The sequence below is a fragment of the Thermobia domestica genome, chromosome 12 (assembly GCF_964235325.1).
Source record: "Thermobia domestica chromosome 12, izTheDome1.hap1.1, whole genome shotgun sequence".
NCBI lineage: Eukaryota > Metazoa > Arthropoda > Insecta > Zygentoma > Lepismatidae > Thermobia > Thermobia domestica.
Genome location: NC_137465.1, coordinates 26,664,863 through 26,684,572, shown reverse-complemented (window position 1 = coordinate 26,684,572; position 19,710 = coordinate 26,664,863). Strand labels below are relative to the sequence as shown.

The 19,710-nt window shown below is 35.4% G+C and overlaps 1 protein-coding gene across 11 annotated transcripts in view; it reads left to right on the top strand.

The window, feature by feature from the left end:
- The window catches only part of LOC145666375 (uncharacterized), a 69,746-nt gene that overhangs the window by 35,180 nt on the left and 14,856 nt on the right, over window positions 1-19,710 (top strand). For 5 of the 11 annotated variants that reach the window (XM_081733551.1, XM_081733549.1, XM_081733546.1 and 2 more), the window contains exon 3: window positions 2,177-2,931. The exons of 4 other annotated variants lie outside the window; for them this stretch is intronic. In XM_081733551.1, coding sequence (XP_081589677.1) covers window positions 2,297-2,931 — 635 coding nt within the window. In that variant the 5' untranslated portion in view covers window positions 2,177-2,296. Of the gene's footprint in view, window positions 1-2,176; window positions 2,932-8,950; window positions 8,998-14,122; window positions 14,240-19,710 lie in introns of those variants that run through there. 2 more of the 11 variants (XM_081733556.1, XM_081733557.1) reach the window with 2 other exon arrangements.

The window sequence follows — 19,710 nt, the reverse complement described above, 5'->3', positions numbered from 1 at the left end:
GTTAAAAGTGGGGGGGGGGGGGGCAAGACATGATCTGAGTATTTGCATATAAATGGTAGTTTTCCTGGTTGATTCTAACTTTTGTATGACGAAAGGTTTTATAACTAATAGGATATTACCTTTTTCAGTTAAAATAATCTAGTATATCGTATTCACATTTCATTAAGTAAATTGACAAGAGCAACGCAAGTAGGTATTAGCTCTTTGTACTCTTAAACAACGAAAATGTAAGAGATTTGATTCCTTGCTCATGAATATCTTAAAATTCTGTCTGGAAAACTGTGTGATGAGATTATCGAATAACAAATTTGCAAAACAAATAAATAGAAAAGGATATTATTAATCATAGTAATGAATAATGATGCTTGTTTTGCAAAAGTTATATTGAAACGGGGATTAATGGACAACTTAATTTTTAATTCCACACATGCTATTAAATATATGTTATTACTCTTAGAAAATGGAAGACAGTAAATACTACAAACATATGCTACAACGTTTAGAAAAATTTTACTTTTGCAACTTCCCGAAACATGTTCGTTGCCATTAGTTACAGTTTTCACTTTCTTCGAGCACATCAAAACACAACAATACTTACAATCACCCCATACTTCAGTTATACAAAATAACACTAAAACCTAGAATTATGTTGAATTCACTAAATTTAATTGTTTATACACTCGTACACCTCTAACACACCACTTTACTATTATATTACACTACAAAACATAGAAGTTGTTTCTTATTACGCTTTAGTTTTCTTATTTTAGAAAGATGATGATACATTTTAGGAACTGTCAATTTTGTGCAATTAAAGAATAACTTGAGAGTCTTTTTTTTTTTTTTTTTCTTTTTCGAAATGTTCTCTGAATTAGTTTCAAAGCGGCTGATTAACATATCGAGCCCTTGTAAGAAGTGAAAGTATGCTGAAATTGCCCCAATAGGTTCATTTTGGGTTATTTTCTGTGGCAATTAAAACGCAATTCCTGTAGTTTTCTTTACTCCACGGGAAGACAATCAATACGTACCCACGGAACGACAAATATATGGCACCATTTTTTTTTTATGAACCAGTAATACATACAAAAACTTTAGATTTCTAAATGAAACTATGCACATTAATGGGTTACTTCAAAAAGTGCGGGGGCAAATGCCCCCCTAATCGCCGCCCACATGTATATATATATATATATATATATATATATATATATATATATATATATATATATATATATATATATAACCAACGAAATAGATATACACGGTGTTAATGAACTATGCTGACAACATTTAAGAGGTGATTTTTCACATCAAACTAAGAAAAAAAGTTTGTTAAACTGTGAGGAGAGGTAGAGCCGTCCAAAAGAAAAAAAGCAACATGCGTTATTTCGAAAACTAGGAACCATGGAGTGGCAGTCCATGTCAGTGCAAGGGAAGTCTCACATACACACCATCCAAAAATGCGTATTTGACAGTGTCCAGTGGTTCCGACAGGTCATAATTCCCAGACATGCTTCTATCATAATTTTTAGATATGCACAGACTTAAAGGTTGGTCCAAAATAGGTAAGTGTAAACCTTGACAACAGTGAACATTCAGTTCGTCACCTAGTGGTAGAGCGCGTACCTCTGGTGCGTGGGGTCCTTGGTTCGATCCCTAACCAAGTAAGTTTGTGGGGGACAACACCGTGTTCGTGGATTTTCTCAGGGTACTCCCGTTTCCTCCCACTTTTACATTCCGCCAGTTCTTGCATCATCATTCATTTGCTTTAATCATCATCTCCCTTAACCTAAAGAGCATAATCGTGAAACGTTAAACTGAAAGATTTCATTTTCAATTCGTCACCAAGAAGTTGGAAGTGTTAGGAACTGCCAACTACATGGTTCCTCGTATTCTAATAACACGTACTCCGATGTATTTTTTCACGCTTTTGACGGCTCTAGCTCCGAAACTATGCACTTTTGCCCATATGAACTTTTTTTATGTGAGAAATAATCTCTTCAAGATATAGTTCGTTAACACCCTGTATAAGGTGTTACTGCTGGATAACTCTTTTAATTTGCCGCGAATACAATACATAAAACGATAATAGCATTTCTTCGATGTAAATGTTTTTATTCGCATTTTCTTTTTTAAAATTAATCTATGCTATATAACATTGTTTTGTTTTTTTCAGATTCTCATCACTTTGGACGTGGCATACTCTTACTAAGAGAAATTGCTTCGTGTCCTGCACACGAGATACAATTTTGATGGGTATGCTTCTTGTACTTACTTATGATCATTCAAACATCCTATGAAAATGGCGGGAAAGACAGAGCTTGAGTTTAAAATGGACTCTTCAGGTTTCAGTTCTCCTGAATCAACTGCAGGGGATGAACCTTTGCTGTCGTGGTTTGAAGCAGCCGAAGTTGAATCTGTGGATTCTGTTGGTGATTTGTGTGCGCGTAATGATGATGTTAATTTAGATGGACAGAATTCAAGACGGAACTCTATGGAAGATTTTGACAGTGATCCAGATTCACCTCACAAACTGATTATTGACATACGCGAAACGGACGGTGGTTCTAATCAGAACGCAGTACCTGTGCGCAATAAATCATCCAAAATTAAAACTCTCACCAAGAAATACAGTGTACCCTGCTCAAAGCTTAAACAAGTTAAAAAGAAAACTGTAGTTAAAAAGAAGAAAAATAATCCAGTGTTAACTAAGGTACAACAAAATAGAGTACAGTGCCCAACCGAGAAGACTGATGAAACTATTTCTATGGGAGATGAACTGAAACGAGACTTAGAACAAACTCCGACCAAAACAGCTAAACCAGCTTCGAGCCAACAAAAGGTAAAACAGTCACCAAATAAAAAGAAGAAAAAACCCCGCTCACATTATCATGAAGGGTCTGATTTGGAAGAACTATTTTTTCAGAAATGGTGAGTATTTCTCATCTGTTTCCAGGTTTTCCATAGACCTAGAAATTTCGAAAATCGGAGCGAGGGAAGTCGCGAAAAGAAAAATAAAATATGAACAGGTTAAGAAAATAATTACGTTCATACGTAATTTAATATAACTTTACATTTTTTAATGCACTCTGTGCAAAGTTGAACACCAAAACAAAACATCAGTGAATAGAGCACTTCACTTTCAAGAAAAGTTTTGTTTGGTGCTCAACTTTTACATTTTGCTCAGTATTACCGAGATGAGAGTGTAAAGTTACAAGGTCACAGTAATAGCCGTACATAGAATAGCAAATATAATAAAGGGTAAGTTTATCAAGAGTTCAAAAGAGGACTTAACCGTTGGTGCGCGTTATAACAACACCACCAGTATGTGTGATGTATCGAGGCGCAGTATCCAATAGGAGAAATAGTTAAAAAAAAAAAAAAAAAAGTTCTGCTACTAACACCGTCCAAAAAGCACACTGCAGCAATGATTGCGCACTTCAAATTACTTATTTCAATGATAAGTCTCAACCTCAAGTTTCACGGGTTAATATCCACGCTTGATGGGTGACATATGTTAAATGTGAAACGTTTGTTTTGATGGCGCGAGCAATATAAATTGTGGACTGTTGGCAACGTTGTGAAATGCCTACTTTATAAATTATTCCACCTTTGCTGTTAATGTATTCTAAGGTAGTGTACGCGAACACTTCAACCATACTGTAAAGTGCCCACGGTAAAGAATGGAGAGGAATCTGTGATGATTTAGACTTAAAATACCATGGCATTTTCCAACATGCGTGTTCTGTGGTTTTGTTGTGGAGACTACACCACTGGGAAGGTAACGAATACTTAACGATTGATACCTTGTACCGTACAGCATGATGATAACACAATGATACATACAGCAAGAGGGTTCATAGTTTTGATAATCTTGAATGTGAGATTGGAAATTTTATCATTGTCTGTGCTTTTATCCAGTCTAGCATTATTGCACAGGCGCAAGTATAGAGAAGTTGAATAGGAAAGGAAGTATAGAGGAGTTTTCCTCTGCCAGCAGCCATTTTTGACAATTTACCACTGTTCTGTAATAAATCTCTTAGACAAGTTCTTTTCACGAAGAATTGCTACTGTATTATTTAATTAATTTTTCGACATTTCATTTGAGTATAATTAATTTTTTTTTTTTTTTGGTATCATTTTGACAAAACATGTATACAATAGCAAAATTCTTTGTAGACATCAAAGGCTTATATCAGCCTTGAACAATGAAATAAACAATTTTAGTAAAAGGGAAAGTGTTATGTCCGTCTAGTATAAAAAGCCACAATTTTCAATAAAAACAATATTCAATCAGTTTACTTATCAGAGAGTACAATCTAGTATAGCAATTGTCATAACAAGTACGGAAAATTACAGGGAACTTATGTATCCAGGAGAGTGTCCTACCATCTTCAAAGCCTTTTGTTTCAGCACGCAAAAATGAAATAGAACGATTGGAATGACGAATGATTGTAGATTGAATCCTGAATGATTTGTTATTGAAAATTGTGGCTTTTTATACTAGACGGACATAACGCTTTCCCTCTTACTAAAGTTGTTTACTTCTTTGTTCAAGGCCTTTGACGTCTACAAAGAATTTTGCTATTGTATACATGTTTTGTCAAAATGATACCAAAAGAAGTTTTAATTATACTGAAATGAAATGCTGAAAAATTAATTAAACAATACACTACTGTATTTATTGATTGTCGAAGACGCCAAATAGCCTACTAATATATAAGCCACAATTAACTGACGTATGTGTTTTCTATCAAGACGTTGCTTATAAATTCGGTTACATTTTCTGACGTGTCACTTTCATCAATGCAGTTAGAAACTATCGGTGTGTGGACGATGTGATCCTGATACATAAAACGAATGAACAGTTTCAGTTCTCTAAAAAATTTAAAAAAGGTGGGTCCAGGGAAAAAAAAAAAAAAACGCCAGGAAATGTACCATGATTTATAGGAAATCAACATCTAGTAGTTTTGATGTTCATACAAAATCTTCAGATTGGTATTTAACAAAGTCAAATATTCGGATCAGTTTCTTCATTATGGACTAGAGCTAGAAGAAGGAATGGAAAACGAAACTAATTTCGTAAAATTCAAAGACTAAAATTAAATGATTGGTCCCAGAATCGAACCTGTTTTGTGGCTCACCATGTTTGTTCGCTAAGCACTACCTTATGCACACCAACTCTACAATTTTTTTACCCGTGAAATTGGTGCTTAGCCATTGAAATCACATTGGACTGTACTAGATAATTTAAAAGTCCCGTTGCATCAATGTACAGGACGAGATGCCCTCTACTACATCAGTGAAACCTATCACTCCATGTTATGAGGTTGGTTTGTTCCTCAACTGGAAACAGAAGGGCTTCTCGATTGGGTTTGGTTTTAGCAATTTGGAGTACCAGCCCATTATTCGGTTGTTGTGCGAGAATATCTGAGGGAAGTGTTTCCTAACAGATGTATAGGACGTAAATTCCACAATTGCTAGCACCTCTGAACTGGTCTCCTCAAAGTCCGTTCTTTCATCGTCTAATAATGCATTGTATTGTTACATCAAACAGCAGGTTGCCACTATACGTTACCACACAACTAACGTTAGAGAAAAGCTGTTCGGCATGCATTTTCCACGATCACTCGCTCAATGAATAGAATTTCAGAACGTCCCTAGAGACGCATAAATATTTGTTACGAAAATCATGGAAGATAGTCTGGATTAAATTACTATTTCGTCTCTTACGACAATGGATGTTTTTCTAGTCCATAGCTTTACTTCATCGCTAAATATGCGTAAGCATATACGGGCAGTGGCGGCGGTTGGACGTTAAAAGTGGGGGGGCAAGACATGATCTTAACAATTGTATATCAATGTTAGATTTCCTGGTTGTTTCTAATACTGTTTGATGAAATGTTGTATAACTAATAGGATGCTATCTTTTATCACTTAAAATGCCGTATATCTTATTTCTATTTTTTATTAAGTAAATTCATAAGAGCAATACAGGTAGATACTAGCCCTTTATACTCTTAAACAACGAAAGTGTAAGAAGAGATTTGAGTTCTTGTTCATGAACATCTTAAAATTCTGTCTGGAAAATGGTGTGATCAGATTATTTAATAAATTTGCAAAACAAATAAATAGAAAGGATAATATTAATCATGGTAATGAATAATGACGCTTGTTTTGCAGAAGTTATATTGAAATTGGGAATTAATGAACAACTTATACTTTTAATTCCACACATGCCATTAAATGACTGTTTTTACTCTTAGAAAATGAAATACAGAAAGTACTGCAAGCATATGCTGACATTTACAGAAATATGCAATTGCAATATTAATTGCTTTGAATTGCAATTAAAACGCAATTCTTTAGCTTTCTTAATTCCACGGGAAGACAAATATCCAAAACGTACTCACGCAACGGCAAACATCATATGGCAGCATTTTTTTCTATGAAACAGTAATACATACAAAACCTTTACCAGGGTGTCCACATTCTTGTAAATAAGTGAAAGTCAGGGAAAGGTCAGGGAAGTAAAAATGTATCAGGTGAAGTCAGGGAAATTGCAGACTGGTCAGGGAAAGTCAGGAAAAAATCGATTTAGGTCAATTGTTCAATTACTGAATTTATGAAATAGGGTTGATTTCTTTACTGTTACTGGATGCAAAATGTGGTGTTCTCAATTATGATATTGAGGGAGTCAGTGTTCTCTGATATAGTCGTTGAAACTAATTTTCTGCGAAAAACACATCTAATTAAATCCTGGCATATTTGTTCAAAAGGGTAGACGCTGTTCTAGAAGAATTGGATGGTGCCAAGAGGATATTTAGACAAGTGGCTGAGAACGCGAAGAAATAGTATCTCCAGCTCACAGTGAAAGCTCAGACTGAAGAATTTATGGAACACTCGAATGAATTCATAGCCAATGATAGAGATGGTATTGGACTTAATGAGTTTTTTACTTAGTCCTCGGAAATGGGAAGAAATTCGTTGACTTATGGTCAGTTATAAAATTGTGTTTTATCTTCTTTCATGGAAACGCATTTTTGAAAGTGGTTTCGCAATAAATAAAATTGTCATTGTTGACAACTTTCAAGAAGACTCTCTGGTGGCTCAACGGATCATACATGATTGTCTGGTGAGAATAGGTGGATCATCAGGATTAATAATTTCAACAGGTATGATAAATTCAGTGAGAAGTTCAATGAGACAATATTAGATGTATTTGGAAAAGAAAAGAGAAATAAATGCTGGAGACGAGAAGAGGAGAGAGAAACAGAAGATTCAGCAACAAGCAAAGGAGTTGGAGGAAGAAGAAAAGAAAATTAAACAGCGGGGACAACAAGAAAGATATTCAGATCAATGAGAAGAAAACTATTCGAGAAAGAATGAAAACAAATTTCAAAATGGGTTGCATTTAATAACTGCACCAGCAAAAGTATGTGTTACATAATGTGTGTGTGGTTTTTTTATAATCAGTAAAATCATGTATGAACTCTTTATTACTATAGGCAATATTATAATACTGTGTAATTGGTATTATAGTGTGTAAGCATATAATGTGTATTTTTTCATATCTTAAGTACTCTATGTACTGCACACTTTCGTTTTTAACTTTACATTTTGTGTAATGTGTAGGCCTAATCAATATCGGCCTAATGCACATGTTTGTAAATTTACATTCCTTTGGAAAGAAAATTGAAAAAGGAAATAAACAGAAGCGAAAGAGAACAAGGCCAACTATGGGGAGTGTGGAGGCTGGAGTTTCTTCCTTTTTTCTATATTTTTAAGTTAATCAGGGGTCAGGGAAATCTGGAACTTTCATCATGGAAAGTCAGGGAAAAGTCAGAGATCTTTTCTCCAAATTGTGTGGACACCCTGTTTACATTTCTACATGAAATTATATAAATCAGGGCGTCATTTCAAAAAAAGTGGGGGGGGGGCAACTGCCCCCTCTTGCCCCCCCTAATCGCCGCCCATGTATACGGGTAACGCAACTTCGGATCACCCTGTACAATTCCTGTTATACATGGGCAATGGACTTCTTTGGTGGTTGAATTTGGTGGAAGAAATAATTTCTGTAGTGAAAATACATGGCTCCAGGAAGCGGAAGCGCACACCTTCAGAGGTAGCCAGAGACCCGATTCGATTCCCAATCCAGTCTCTCATTTTTCACTATTTCATTGAATTCGCATCTATAGAATATAGAGTGTGTGAGAGAGAGAGAGAGAGAGAGAGAGAGAGAGAGAGAGAAACGGTTTTCTTCGTTTGCCAGATATCTAATTCAAGCGTCATAGATGTTCATTGATATATTCTGAGTTGTGAGTCCAAGCACAACAGTTGCGGAATAGTGCATGTAGTCAAATGGCTGAGCACCGACCGCAACAGTAAAGATGCGTAGCAGAACATGTAGTAGACAGGCTAGCGTATTATCAGCAGGTCCGATTCGAGGTCCAGTCGTTTATTGTCGGTTTTCATATTGTATTGAATTTGCACCTATAGTACGTTTCAGAGTACCTCGCACACGTGCAATGACAGAACATGAACTGTTGTGAACACTAAATATTCAAGTATCTGATACCCGTCATAATATCAGTGATCTCAAATATTTGTATAAACTCTCACATGGCTAACTGAGATCCAAAAGCCTGCTCTCAGAATTGCTTCCGATTTCCATTCAGACAAGCACGTAACAAATATTTCTTCCATATAGTAGGGCGTAGATTTTCCATAGTTCAGCGTTCTCTGTTCCTCAAGCTTCCTAAGTTATACATCGAAATATCACATAAATTTGTCGACTTATTTTAACTCTGAACCTGCATGTAACTCTCCACTACGATGTCATTTTAGTAAATGCATTTTAGTCTGCTTTAACTATTTTCTTATTATTGTAGACGTTATTGTTTTATTATTACATTACGTTATTTTCCCATATATTTGTTTGATATTCTAGTGTAAACTGGTGTTCAGCTGTAACTGGAATTATGTTGACAAATACCGGTAAGTAAATAAATAGAAAATATAGTATGAGAAACTCTGCTTATTTGAATTAGTTACATTTTTAATAAGAGGCCGTTCGTAGACTCAGTGATATAGCGTTCTTCTCTGCTGTATGGGTTAATTGGTTCGATTCCAACTCGCGCTAGGTGAGCTTTGTGGTGGACAAACACTATGTGTGTTTTTTTAGGATTCTCCCGTTTCCTCCCACTTCATTCCATCATCATTGTTTTCCTTTCGCCTAGCCGGCGTAATCGTGGGACGTAAAACTTAAATGATTTCATTTCATTACATTTTCATATATAATAAGAATAGAAAACAGGTATGACAGGTAATATATTAAAGAAACAGTGGACTTTAGCTCTATAACATATACAATGTTATAACAACATAAAATGAGTTGAAATGCAGAACAGAAATGAATTTTGATTGCTTTCAAACGAAATATTAAGCTTCCATTAATGGTGAAAATCCACTATCAGTCTTAGAGCGTTCACCTCTGGTGCATGAGGTCCTGGGTTCGATCCCAGCTTGCGCCAAGTGAATTTTGTGGTGGACAGACACGGTGTGCCTGGTTTTCTCGGAGTTCTCACGTTTCCTCCCACTTTCTTGATTTCACCATTCCATTCATTTCTCATCATCACCGTCTCCTTTAGCCTAGCTGGCATAATGGTGGGGCGTAAAACTTCACTTCATTTCGTGGGACGTAGATTTCATTTCATTTTGAAAATCCACTAAATAAAGGTGAGGTACAATAATAAACAGTTTCATTAGCAAGCAACAGTGGTGTATGTTTATCACAGTAGTTGGTTAATTACAGTTTCATAGTTTCCCAATGCAAACAATTCATATTGAACCTACTGATAAAAATTGAACATAACAAGTCAACAAAATTACGAAATAGATGTTTTCCAGCATGAAATTGCAAGGAAAGAAGGAAAATCTTGTTCGAAGTAGGACATTTTTATCTTTCACATAAATTTATTTTCTGTAATATCTAAAAATTCGTTCTTCCTAAGTGCTTTCAATGAACGTGACAGATAAGAAAAACATACCGAAATTACAGGACGCAACATAGATTAGTTGACAATACCTTAAATATGTATTTCAAGATAGAATTTGACGCATATTAAGAAAAGAAAAAAATGCATCCACATTATATTGTACTGTTTCAGTAAACATTGTTGCTTTCATCGGTAGCTCAGGGTAACTCTTCTGTCATCTGGTACTGTTGCGAGTGCCCAGCTGAACATTGAGAGGTTACTTTACTGTTGTTAATGTAAATTCCTTGTACGCGAACAACTCTTCTTTTCAACTTCTTCTTCTTCTTCTTTTTTTTTCTTTCTTGCTATTGTAACACTTTGCACTAGACCTTTGTAACAATAAATGTAAAATGTAACTAGAGCCGTGCTATTTCAAGTGTGTCCTTGCTGGCACTGCTATGGATGCGTGTTTTCCCGTACTTCCCTTGAAAGTTGCTATGGCCGAGATCCTTCAACAGTTGGATGCAGACAGGGTTGCCATTCCGAATTATTTTCCGAGCTTCGCAGTGCACTGTCTTGTTAGCCATTCTAAGTAGCTTACGATCTTCACTCGCCAAGACCAAACAACTGAATGACAAATTTGCAACTCAACCGAGGTTCAAGGCAAAGGAAACATTTCCTCCGCGAGAAGGCGGACGGAATGGGGCCGAAGATGTTTCACATACTTTCCGAGGGTACAGCTAAAAATAGACTCTAGATTATCGAATTGGGCTAGCCAGTGAAAAGCACTTGTTAAAGTTGCTGTTATAGTCATTAGCTAACAAGATTACGAACTTTTTAACGTCCTACACAATTACATGAAATTCGTGTTAAGCACCTGCAATATGCTTTTGTAAACTCTGGAGTGTAATGTAAGACTTACTTTTGTAAAATTTTTCCGAACTCTGAAAAACTTTATAAAGTTACTCTAGAAAACTTGGGTTCGATCTCCAAATACAGGGTTTGTAGTAAACAAAATCGTTCGTATGCGTGGGTTTTCCTGGGGTTCTCCCGTTTTTTTCCCATATTCTCATTCCCTAATTCGTCCAGAATCGTTCACTTTCATCAATTCATCTGTATATTCATCTGACTGGTATTGCAAGAATATATTGTATTTTTTGAACATTTTCGGTGTATGTGCTTTCTCGGAAAACACACTCCATAATATAAAACAATACTTCCTGTCGAGTGTTGATATTACAAATTTCAAAACCAAAGCATTATGCAGTTCATTTCCATAGAAATTACTTTTAAGTTTTAAACCATGAAAATAAGACAGTATTGGGGCGTGCCATAATACATGCGCAACAATGAAAAGAATTTAAACCTAGTCTTTGGTTATTATAAAATACAGTAAAATCTGTCTTTAGCAGATTCGAACAGAACTCGTAAAAATTTCCGTTAAAGATGGGTTAGAATCTCACGTTCTATAGGAGGTCGGTCCACATCTGATACGACTTCGATACTTAAAGGAAAGCTAAAGTGAAAACTGTTAAGCTGACCAACTACGTTATTTGGCTTCGTCTATTACAGCCTCTATTACAGCCATATAGACATAGTCAATATGCTGTTACTTAATTTCCAAACTGCTTGCCTTAGACAGACTTCATTTTACAATACGTGGTTTCAGAGAGAACTTTGAGATTTACTCGTTTGTAGGGGAAACATTCCGTGCAGGTTTTCTGGCTAGCGTGCCTGATGTTTTGCACAGTCTCGAGTTCGAATCCCGATGGAAGAACCATATCTTGTGAACGCATTATGATGGTTTAGTTTTCACCTTAAACTGTAGGTCCACGTCTCATAGCGTCGGTGCTGAAAGGGACGCTAAGTTCCAACCAGGCAAGAACAGAAGTATTTGTAGAGGAAATAGTGACTACATACTTCCTATCTTTTGGACGATAAATTTAAGAAAATAAGTTTTTTTTTGTAAAACAAGAAATCACCTTAGTACACAGTAGGAGCACCTTTAAACAAGTCCTTGGTTTTATACTTATTAAGCTGGTTTAAAAAATACGTAAAGATGCAAGTTCAGAAGTGATTTTTTATTTATTTATTTATTTATTATCAAAAGTTCCAATATATTTCAATCAAAAAATTTTCTTGTAGGCCTTATATCTGGAGAACTACATATATTGTAGCCAAACCCAAACCATCACTTAACTTAGTATGATGTGCTTATTCCGTAGAAAATACGAAAACTCGATTTAGGGGCCGTTGAAAAGTTTTGTGACCCCTGATCCAAAAACTAATTATTGGCCAAGATCGCAATCTTTTGATCCATTTTTGGTTTTCCTAATCTTCTCATTTAAGGGTGATAAGCATTTTATCAGTGTGTTTCAGCAATTTTTATCGGGGGAAGTATACAATAGTGCGTTGTTTTTTTTTTTGTTTTTTTTTTTAACTATGTGATTGATGTATGTATTTTTTTAAGTAGTGTACTTTCTTTTCCAGATATATGGTGCATAAAGAGTACAAAAATGACTGATCAGAGACTCGAATCTGGGATCTTCGGCATACCATGCCAATGCGTTACCTACTACGTTACCCAATCCACTCCTTAAATAGCCATATATTCAATTACTTTTGAAATCAGTGTTCATGTACAAACCATGTGGTCTGAGTGAATGAACACCGACTTCCAAGAGTGAGGGAATGTATGGCTGTTCAGAGAGCGAACTGGGTAGCGTAGTGGTTAGTTCATCGGCTGTGTATGCCGAAGATCCGGAGTTTGAATCTCTGTCCATTCTGCATTTTTTCACTTTTTATCATTAAATTCGCACTTATAGAGGAATTAGTGTGTTAAACGGTTGTTTCCTTCATTTATCAACATAATATGTAATTATAATTCAAGTATTTGTGCCTATAAAGTTTTGAAAATTTACTACAACTTATAATCGATTTTGTAAATGACAGTTTCAGGTACTAATGTTTATTTTGAGTTTAGGAAAATGGAAAGTTTGAACACATGAAGCAATTAAATGTAATCTTACTGCTGTCTGTGTATATTCTGTCACTTCTCTTTTCCCATATCATCTCTCTGATTGATATTTATGTAATAAACGACACTGCGTTTTGGTTCCAGAAAAGAAAATATATTCTTAAAACGCAAAAACAGAAAGGAAGATCATAGTCCATGGTGCAAATGAACTCTCTTTGACTTGAAAGGGAATAATGTAAAAGGTGGAGGAAAATCTAGGAACAAATTGCTAATATGTTTGCCAAGAAGAAATAAGTTTGAGGAACTTTTAACATTAAAATAAACGACCTCACAGACTACTAGAATTATGTGAACTTACTATCTCAGTTGTAAGAGTAAGAACTACTAAGTAATAATTTGTAAAAATTAGTTGCTCATTTATCCTTTTATTTTGTCTGTGACGTTCAGTATAGTATTGAATATATTAGACTGTTTCCATAATCTCATACCTTCCTGACTAGGTGTACATAAATCACTGCAACGCTTTTCACTTCTCAGATTACAAATATAACTTACAACGAGTGAAAAAGTGATTTGACTGGACCTGAACTTGAACTCGGGATCTCCGGCATACCGTGCCGATGCATTAACCACTACACCACCCAGTCCGTTTCCCAGAACAGCCAAATACCCTCTCACTCTTTCAGTCGGTGCTCTCCACGCAGACCTCATGGCTTGTACCACAACCTAGGTGCTGTGCTTATACAATCAGTATCCACATATATTGAGAACACCTTTTGACAGTTGTGATGTCATATATTAATGAAAACAGGAAATAATGGATTTAAACTTACTTTTACACACCACAATCCTGTGTAGGTGCTAATTCAATAACTTAGACGAATACAGTGAGAGAGTATTTGGCTGTTCTAGAAAGCGGGCTGGGTGGCGTAGTGGTTAATTCATCGGCACGGTATGCCGGAGATTCCGGATTCGAGTCCCGATCCAGTCAAATAACTTTTTCACTCTTTGTAACTTTGAATTCGCAGCTACAGAGAATTGTGATGTGTAAAAAGAAGTTTAAATCGGTTGCTTTTATTAATATATTACAAATATACTTCAATTTATATTCTTAAGTAAGTAACCACTAACCTTTAACAGAGATACAGTCTGACAAAGGTTGTTAAGAGGTTAGTGATTGCTATCAACCTGTTTATATGCCCTGTTGATTCCTTCGTGTGAAACTTCCCTAGTATCATTTCAGCAACCGATTCTGTTACTATCATCAGTTGGACAGTAAGTTAAGGTAAGTTATTCATTTTAGTTTCTTTATATGTTACCCACCATATATATATATATATATATATATATATATATATATATATATATAACTAGAGTGACTGTTTCAACTTATTGCTGGCTGACGCCTTCCCAACCATTAGCTAAAATAAAAGTTATACTCAAATCAAGACAATACATACATACAAAATGCAACTATGTACACACGTTTTTCACAATTTTAAGTACTCCCATGTTGTGATTACAAAAGGATGAACGTTGCCAATTCGTCACTGTTGTTAAGTTTTGCACATTTGACAGAATGCTTAATCCTCTGCATAACCGTAAAATTGAGTTACTTATCCAATTTAACAATATTGAGACTAGTAGTTTTGAATAAAATTATTTATAGTACTGTTTTAATCAAGGTTGGCTGGTTTAAACCCTGGTTTAAACCTTAGTTTAAACCAGCTGGTTTTTCAAAAAAAAAAAAAAAAAAAAGTTTAAACCCAAAAAAAAGAATGAAAATTGCTTTAAATCGTGTGAACTTCATGGTGACGTTTCCACATATCAAACCATCCGCATTACGTTTATCTACTTTTCACCTTTTAATCAAGGGGTCCCGTGTTCAATTGTCGGTCGAACCACAACCCATCTTTCAAGTGTAAACCAAGTAGAGATTCGAGGTGTCCCTTTAAGCGAAAGTCTTCTCCGTGATAACCTTGGTATTTCATAAGGATGTTAAGTCTAAACATACGAAATGAAACCAAATTATATATTTCTACTTGAATGAATGCCTGTTGTTTTGTAAAGAAGCTAAGGTTGATTAAATATATTGATAGAAATTGGCAAAATTTATCAGCTACCTACGTAGCTTTCAACATGAACTTGGATTTGACTTTGTTTTAATGTTATTGAATGATATCTACATACTAAATTTGTAATTTAATACTTCAGTTTTAGCATAGTGATTATGATACGTTGACCTTAAAATTTTACATACAAATACGTTTAAAGTAATAACAGGATTTTCCCAATGGCTAAGGCGGGGTTTCCCCGATTTATGTATAATTCTGGTATAATGTTTTTAATTGTGTAACTGTTTATCTTTTTGTCCTTCTGAAATGACTCTTGACAATTATATTAACAAGTAGGCCTATGTAAAGATTAGTACAATGTATTTTTATCAGAAGTCCTTCGTGAGTGAGTCGGCAATCGCATTTGTGACCAATTAGTCCCGGTTTCGTGTCCAAATGGACAATTTCTCTTGGATGTAAGTCGAGAAGCGGTTTGGATTCCGCTTTAAGCTTATGTGACCCCTTCCAGCGTAACCTTGTTGTTGCATAATTACACCAAGGCGAATCAAACTAATTTCTGTCCATATCTAATATAAATACATAGAGTAAATTATTTAAACCAAAAAACCTGTTTTTTTGGTTTTTTCAATAAAAACCATGGTTTTTGCCAACCCTGGTTTTAATTCTTGTCGAGGTTCCCTTATCCAAATTTAACGTTAGATGTTACGTAATATCACTCAACAAATTTCCTTCTATTTCAGCGTTTTCCTAATAAGTTTTACTTTCTTTAAAATTGTGTTTGCTTATACCTAAGTGTTTTGATAAGACAGATCACAGAATCTTTATCTTTTTCATCTGTATTAAGATGTTCTATTCCAGCTCGTATATCCCTCGTAGTCATCTGAGTGTATGAATTGTTGCATTGACAGATAGCCTGAGAAACACCACTATGTACTTTACAAAATAATTTTTATAATCTGGAAAGTACTTCTGATATTAATGGGTGATTAGCAGCTAATATAAATCCCAAATATCTTAATGATACATTTAGTCTGAGTGACACTTTAGGTTAATTTGAGGTGATAAACCTACTCTTGTATTTAAGTGAGACATTAGTAGTTGAGATATGATATAAAATCCTCGTTAGACTAGGAATGCAATGGATATACCCGATTGCAATGAAATGAGCTGAGCGAGCTTAAACTACGTAATCAGGAAGCGTTTTTCGGTGATTATTCCTCGATGGTACATCGGATTTTTCATTTCGACCTATGTTGTCACTCAGCACGACATACTCTATCAGCGTGCTAAGTTTGGTTGAGATCGCCCAAACGGTCTAGGAGTAAGCGTTTTTCGGTGATTATTCCTCGATGGTACATCGGATTTTTCATTTCGACCTATGTTGTCACTCAGCACGACATACTCTATCAGCGTGCTAAGTTTGGTTGAGATCGCCCAAACGGTCTAGGAGTAAGCGTTTTTCGGTGATTATTCCTCGATGGTACATCGGATTTTTCATTTCGACCTATGTTGTCACTCAGCACGACATACTCTATCAGCGTGCTAAGTTTGGTTGAGATCGCCCAAACGGTCTAGGAGGAGTTTGCGGACAACCAAACGGCTAACCCGAGTATAAGAGCTTCGCTTCGCTCAGCTCAATTATACAAACGTTAGCATGGTAGCATGAGTCACCTGCGCAGTACGCGGCTCCCAGGATATACATGTGGGTTATATTTGTTTCACGAGTCCCTGGAGTTAAAACTAGCGTTAGTTTACGACTCATAATCTTCAGTAAAATAAGGAGATTTGTTGTGTATGTACAAATCGCAAACAGATTATTTCCTGACGTGTTGGTAGTAATTCGTTATTCAATTTGCTGAACGAGAACTCCCTCGTGGCTGAATGGTTAGCGTACGTATCTTCGGTGCGGAAGATCTGGGTGGGAGTGCGTGTGTTTCGAATCCCACATTAAGTTGTAGCTCAACGTCTCATAGCTTCGGTGCTGAAAGGGACGCTAAAATTCCAAATTAATAAATCAATCAGTCTGCTGAACGTCAAGTTGAGAAAATGAAAACTCATATCGTACTCACTTGTAAATTTGATTTTAGGTAAATCTAATTGAATTACTAAAAGAGTAATTGTAGTTGTTCGTCCGTCCTATAAGTCATAATAGTGTTATCAGCGTAACTGCATTATTTTCTGAATGTGAGATCTGTAAATATGTCACCAAAATCTAATTTCATAATTTTCCAAACCATTAATCGTTGTTGCGTACGTTCCAAAACTAAATTCCGTTGAATCGAATTAAATGTGTCTACAAATCAATAGAAGCTAAATTTTGTTTTCAGATTTAATTAAGAAGTTTTTGTTTGTTCGTTTGTTTAGGTTGTAAGCAGTATAGTTAAACTTCTGAGTTTATTTACTATATTTAGTTAACCATACCGCGTTCAGAAAAGCACTTCATTGATTTATGTTCTTAACCAACTGGATCCAATTTCTACTTTGTATTCCTATTTCTGTGAGATCCATCTTAATGTCTTTTCCCATCTGCGCCTAATAGTCGTTTTTCAATTGATTTTCAATCAAAACTTTGAAACCGTTTCTACTTTATTCCATCCTCGCTACATGACCTGCCCACCCGAGCTTCCTAGACTTGATGAGCCTAACAATGTTTGGTAAACCGTATGTTATGTAGTTCCTCGTTATGAAGTGTCTGGCATTCGCCATTTCCGTTCCTCTTGGGTCCGAATATTCGTCTCAGGATCTTGTTCTTAAATACTTCCAGTCTGCGTTCTTCCTTCAGAGCAAGCGACCATGTTTCACAACCATTTAGGACAACAGGCAAGATTATCGTGTTATGTATTTTGAGCTTCAGATTCCCCGACAGAATTCGCGACAAGATAATTTCAACTGAATAATAATAGGAATTCCCTGCTTTTGGTTTACATCTTTAGTTTATAGCAGATGAAGATAATAAGTATAATCAAGTAGAGATTTTATTTGAATTAAATGAAAAGAATCTATATTCTAGAGACACATAGGGTAAATTAGGAAAATGGGTTTTGAATTAAGTCATACCTTAACTAATAAAGTTACATTTAAATCCAAGACTAAGTGGATCTCTTTTTCGTAATGACCTAAATTGTTCACTCATTCTGAACAAAATTTGGGCTTCAGGCTTGGTGTAAATCATACATAGATATTAAGAAATATGTTTCGAGTTACAAAAAATTATCTCGTCAGTAGCACTTTACATGCTGGTGTCTATAACTTTCAATTTGTCAATACTGCCGTCCAGCATAAACCACAACATCGAATATAGGAACCAGAGTACAAGAACACACAAAGGATGGGAAGTGTCAAAACTGCTATTTCTGGTTTATCAAAACATCAGTAAATATGAATTATTATCTGTTAACAAATATGCGTTTCATGTATCAAATAGTAATCATCATCATCATTGTACTTACAGATTTCAGTAATTCCTGAATTTCTTTTGAACATCCAAGCTTTCGACTTTCCCCTGAAGTCTTAGTCATTTAGGTTTAAAAACGGGAAGAAAAAGAAAAAAAAAAAACATCAAGGAATAAGAAGAAACGGACTTACCAAGGGAAGAGCTGTATTGTACGGAAACACGTTGTGAAGTACGTCAGCGTGCAACGGATGAAAATGATGTAAACTAAAATATGGCGGAGTCAGTTTGTATGCCTTTCTTGTTGGAAGGTTGCCAACCCATATTATTATTTTTATTCTTATGCAAGTGCTGTGAAAATTTTGTAATTACCGCCTTCCGTTCGTCACTTAACCATTCCTTGTCTAAATTTAATTTTTATTTTAATGGTTAAAATTTCAAAAACAAGTCTCTCTGCCTCATTTTCGACCCTGTGTTGCGTTTCTCTTAAATGCTTCGATAAATCTGACAGCGCATTTTCTGCTTTTGAATCTCTCAATATGTTTCTTTACTTGTACTTTTAGATTTCTTTTCGTTTTGCCTATATAACTCTCATGGCAACTGCATTTTATTTCATAAATACCAGATTTTTCATTGGAGTCCATGTAATAAGTCTTAAATTGGAACAAGGAACAAGAAAGGCGCACAAATTAACTCCGCCATACTTTAGTTGCATCCTCTTCATTCGTTGCACGTTGACGTACTTGACAACGTGGTACCGTACGACACAGCTCTTCCCTTGGTAAGGTCGTTCCATTTTTATTCCTTGATTTTTCTTTTATTTTTCTTCCTCTCTTTAACCTCTGTGATCAAGACTCTAGGCGAGAGTCGAAAGCTTGGAAGCTTAAAGGAAATTCAGGAATTACAGAAACCTGTAAGTAGAAAAATAGAATTCTTGAGCGTGGTTTTGCATTGTCTGTAGTAATTATAGGTATAAGCGTATATCCAAACACAACTTTTAGAAGACAAGAAATTAATAGGGAAATGTCATCACAAATATAAATAAATTTGTTTGAGTCATATTACATTAGGACTACACATCCAACGTTAATATGGGTGAGGATAACCTCGGCAAGAATTGGAATGGTGTTATAAAGTTTCATACGAAGTCGCAATAATGGTTGATTGTTTAGGTAATTCCGGTTATACTCAGTGGCTACAAGATGAAGCGTTTCGTCCATGCGAAAATTTGGAAACAATGAAAACGGCACAATTACAACATGGAGGATTTCAAATTGTGAACACTGTTTG